Raw genomic sequence first — 2,390 nt, 5'->3', positions numbered from 1 at the left:
TTTTTAACGTCGTGTGATGCATTTTGTATCATTTAAAAAATTGAAATATTGTTTGAGAGAAATTTGGCCGAGTTTGGCGACACAAGAAGCATTTTAAATAAGTTGATCCGATTTTTTAAAAATACAATTATTTAAAAAGCAAACCTTTAAGAAACTTCAATGAAATACTTAATAAATTCAAAAATATTTGAAATTTTATTTGTATAAATAATTAAATATAATAATTACATTTTTAAAAAAATGTTTAAATATACTTTATTTTCGTAAAAGTCGCTACACATTAAGTCCTCGTCATCGCTGTCAGTGGATTTACACTCCGAGGAGTTAGGACACGCCTTTACTTTTCTGTGTCCAATCACAAGACAGAGCCTGGTGAGGTCATCACGTCGGTGCGTCACGCCTCCTCAGCGCTGCTTCCTGTGTGAGCAGTTCGACTGGATCTGCTCTGTGTGCTCTCAGACTCCGGCATGGGCAACTGTCTGCTCGTCAACTTTTCGACGGAGGTCTTTCTGCGCTCTTCTCACCTCTGACACCTCCCACACCTGGAGGACATGGAGTTCTGAACGGAGCCGAACCAAAACCGAGCCATTAGTAAGTCAGCTGCAGCGTAAAAAAGTCATTTTAAGGGCACTTTGTTGATGAGTTGCTGAAGGAAACGGGGGAAAATGCCAGTCGCAACTCTTCTGCCTTTCGCCGCGACCCCGAGTCGGAAGTCTGCCAGTCCGACCTCGTTCAGGTTGACAGAGAAATTCATCTTGTTATTAGTCTTCAGTGCTTTTATAACTCTCTGCTTCGGAGCTATTTTCTTCCTTCCGGACTCCTCCAAGCTGCTCAGCGGAGTTTTCTTTCATTCCTCCGCGGTGGAGACCAACACCCGCAACGGTCCGGACAGCAGCGACTCAGGTTCGGCTGGCAGCGACGACAGGATTCTGGCGAAAATCAGGAAAGACCACGAAAAAGCGCTGCTGGAGGCCAAGGATACTCTCCAGAAACGACCAGATGAGATTAAGCAGGACATCATTAACGAGAAGGCGAAACTTTCCAGGGATGGTACGGGTCAAGGTGTGAAAGGTGACAATGATTTGCCAACCGTTGAGTACCGCCGTCCACCCGGGGCCACCGGACACGAACCTCTGGATCCAGAAACCAGGGAGAGACGGAACAAAGTCAAAGAGGTAAAGATCTGTGGAGAAACACTCCAAAAACGACTCCCCGTTAGAATTCTGTCACTTTTTATATTTTTTTCAAATACTGAGTCATTTATGTCCACAATATGAAATAATCCTTAACTGAAAATGAACAACAAATACCTCATTTATAATTCGGCGTAAATATCACAGGTAAACCTACACGGAAACATCACAAAAATTACAACTTTGCAAAGTGTCCCGGCGGTGCGCCGATTTGCTGTCGTTGCTGCGCAGTATGTGGCAATAGGCTGTAGCCGAAACATATACAGTACATGCCGTTTCCCGTAAATGCGTCTGGAGCAGAGTTGCTTCTGAGCAGCCGAATAATGCGGACCACCGTGTGGGGTTCGGCCACATGCTTCTGGTCATGTGGTATGCGTTTTGTGATCAGCTGCCCACGGATTTGACACTAACTTGGTTGGCTTTTTAACTGCATTTGCGCAACGCACTGTTGAACGGCAGTCGCTGGGGGAGGAGTTGGAGGGGAGGGAGGGAGGGAGGGGGTCGAGACAGGAAAGAATGCACCCAGGATTCGTTTGCCCCCTCTGGGCAGGTTTACTAGTCTGGGGAGTTTCTTGTTTTGGGAAAAACATTGGAGCAGGTGCTGGAGCCTTGTTGCTGATCAGGCCTGTGTTGTAAATACCAGCAGTGGATGGGTTTTCACAGCTGGTAATTGTGACATCCAAGCATTGAAATACCACTGAGTCCCGTCCACGCAGCACAGACAGTGACTGTGCCCAGGCACACATCAGCATGTAGACGGGCAACGGTGGAAATCAAACCCCAAACCTTTTGCTTGAAGGATTGCTGATTAGTGCCGCTGTACTACAGCACGTCAGTATCTGTAGGATTTCAGTTTCCTTCAGTCCATTTGTAAAACTTGGAAGTGGAACAGTTGATGATTCAGCAGAAAACTCAGACTCTTGTCTCGTCAGCAGAACTGACTCCAGATCAGTTAGAGATGTCAACAATCAGTCACGTGACCTCCATGGGGCGTCAACCCTGAGTGGATGTTGTCACGGGTGAAATATTGAAATCTATCGTTCTATTAATGTGTAGTTTGGTTACATTACTGTTACATTTCTCCTGCATACACCACATAGGCCACTTCGTAGGGTGCCACCTGCTGGATGAGGTGTTGAAGGAAAACATTTTTATCATGTAAATTTAAAAAAAAAATGAAGAAAAAGTATATGTTGA

At 45.3% G+C, this 2,390-nt stretch overlaps 1 protein-coding gene and 1 long non-coding RNA gene across 5 annotated transcripts in view; one reads left to right on the top strand and one right to left on the bottom strand.

Annotated features, from left to right (window-relative positions):
• Positions 1-632: 632 nt before the first annotated feature.
• The window catches only part of LOC112487235 (mannosyl-oligosaccharide 1,2-alpha-mannosidase IA-like), a 14,604-nt gene continuing 12,846 nt past the window's right edge, over positions 633-2,390 (top strand). For all 4 annotated transcript variants that reach the window (XM_025056964.1, XM_025056963.1, XM_025056961.1 and 1 more), the window contains exon 1: positions 633-1,175. In XM_025056964.1, coding sequence (XP_024912732.1) covers positions 666-1,175 — 510 coding nt within the window. In that variant the 5' untranslated portion in view covers positions 633-665. The remainder of the gene's footprint in view (positions 1,176-2,390) is intronic.
• Positions 817-1,655, bottom strand: LOC112487236 (uncharacterized). The gene is made up of 2 exons (XR_003050152.1): positions 1,311-1,655; positions 817-1,133 (listed from the first exon to the last, which is right to left on the bottom strand). It is a non-coding gene; the product is annotated as an uncharacterized LOC112487236 (long non-coding RNA).

The sequence above is a fragment of the Cynoglossus semilaevis genome, chromosome 7 (assembly GCF_000523025.1).
Source record: "Cynoglossus semilaevis isolate Cse_v1.0 chromosome 7, Cse_v1.0, whole genome shotgun sequence".
In the NCBI taxonomy this organism is placed as follows: Eukaryota; Metazoa; Chordata; class Actinopteri; order Pleuronectiformes; family Cynoglossidae; genus Cynoglossus; species Cynoglossus semilaevis.
Note: the sequence above shows the minus strand (reverse complement) of the source record. Positions and strands in the feature narration are given on the sequence as shown.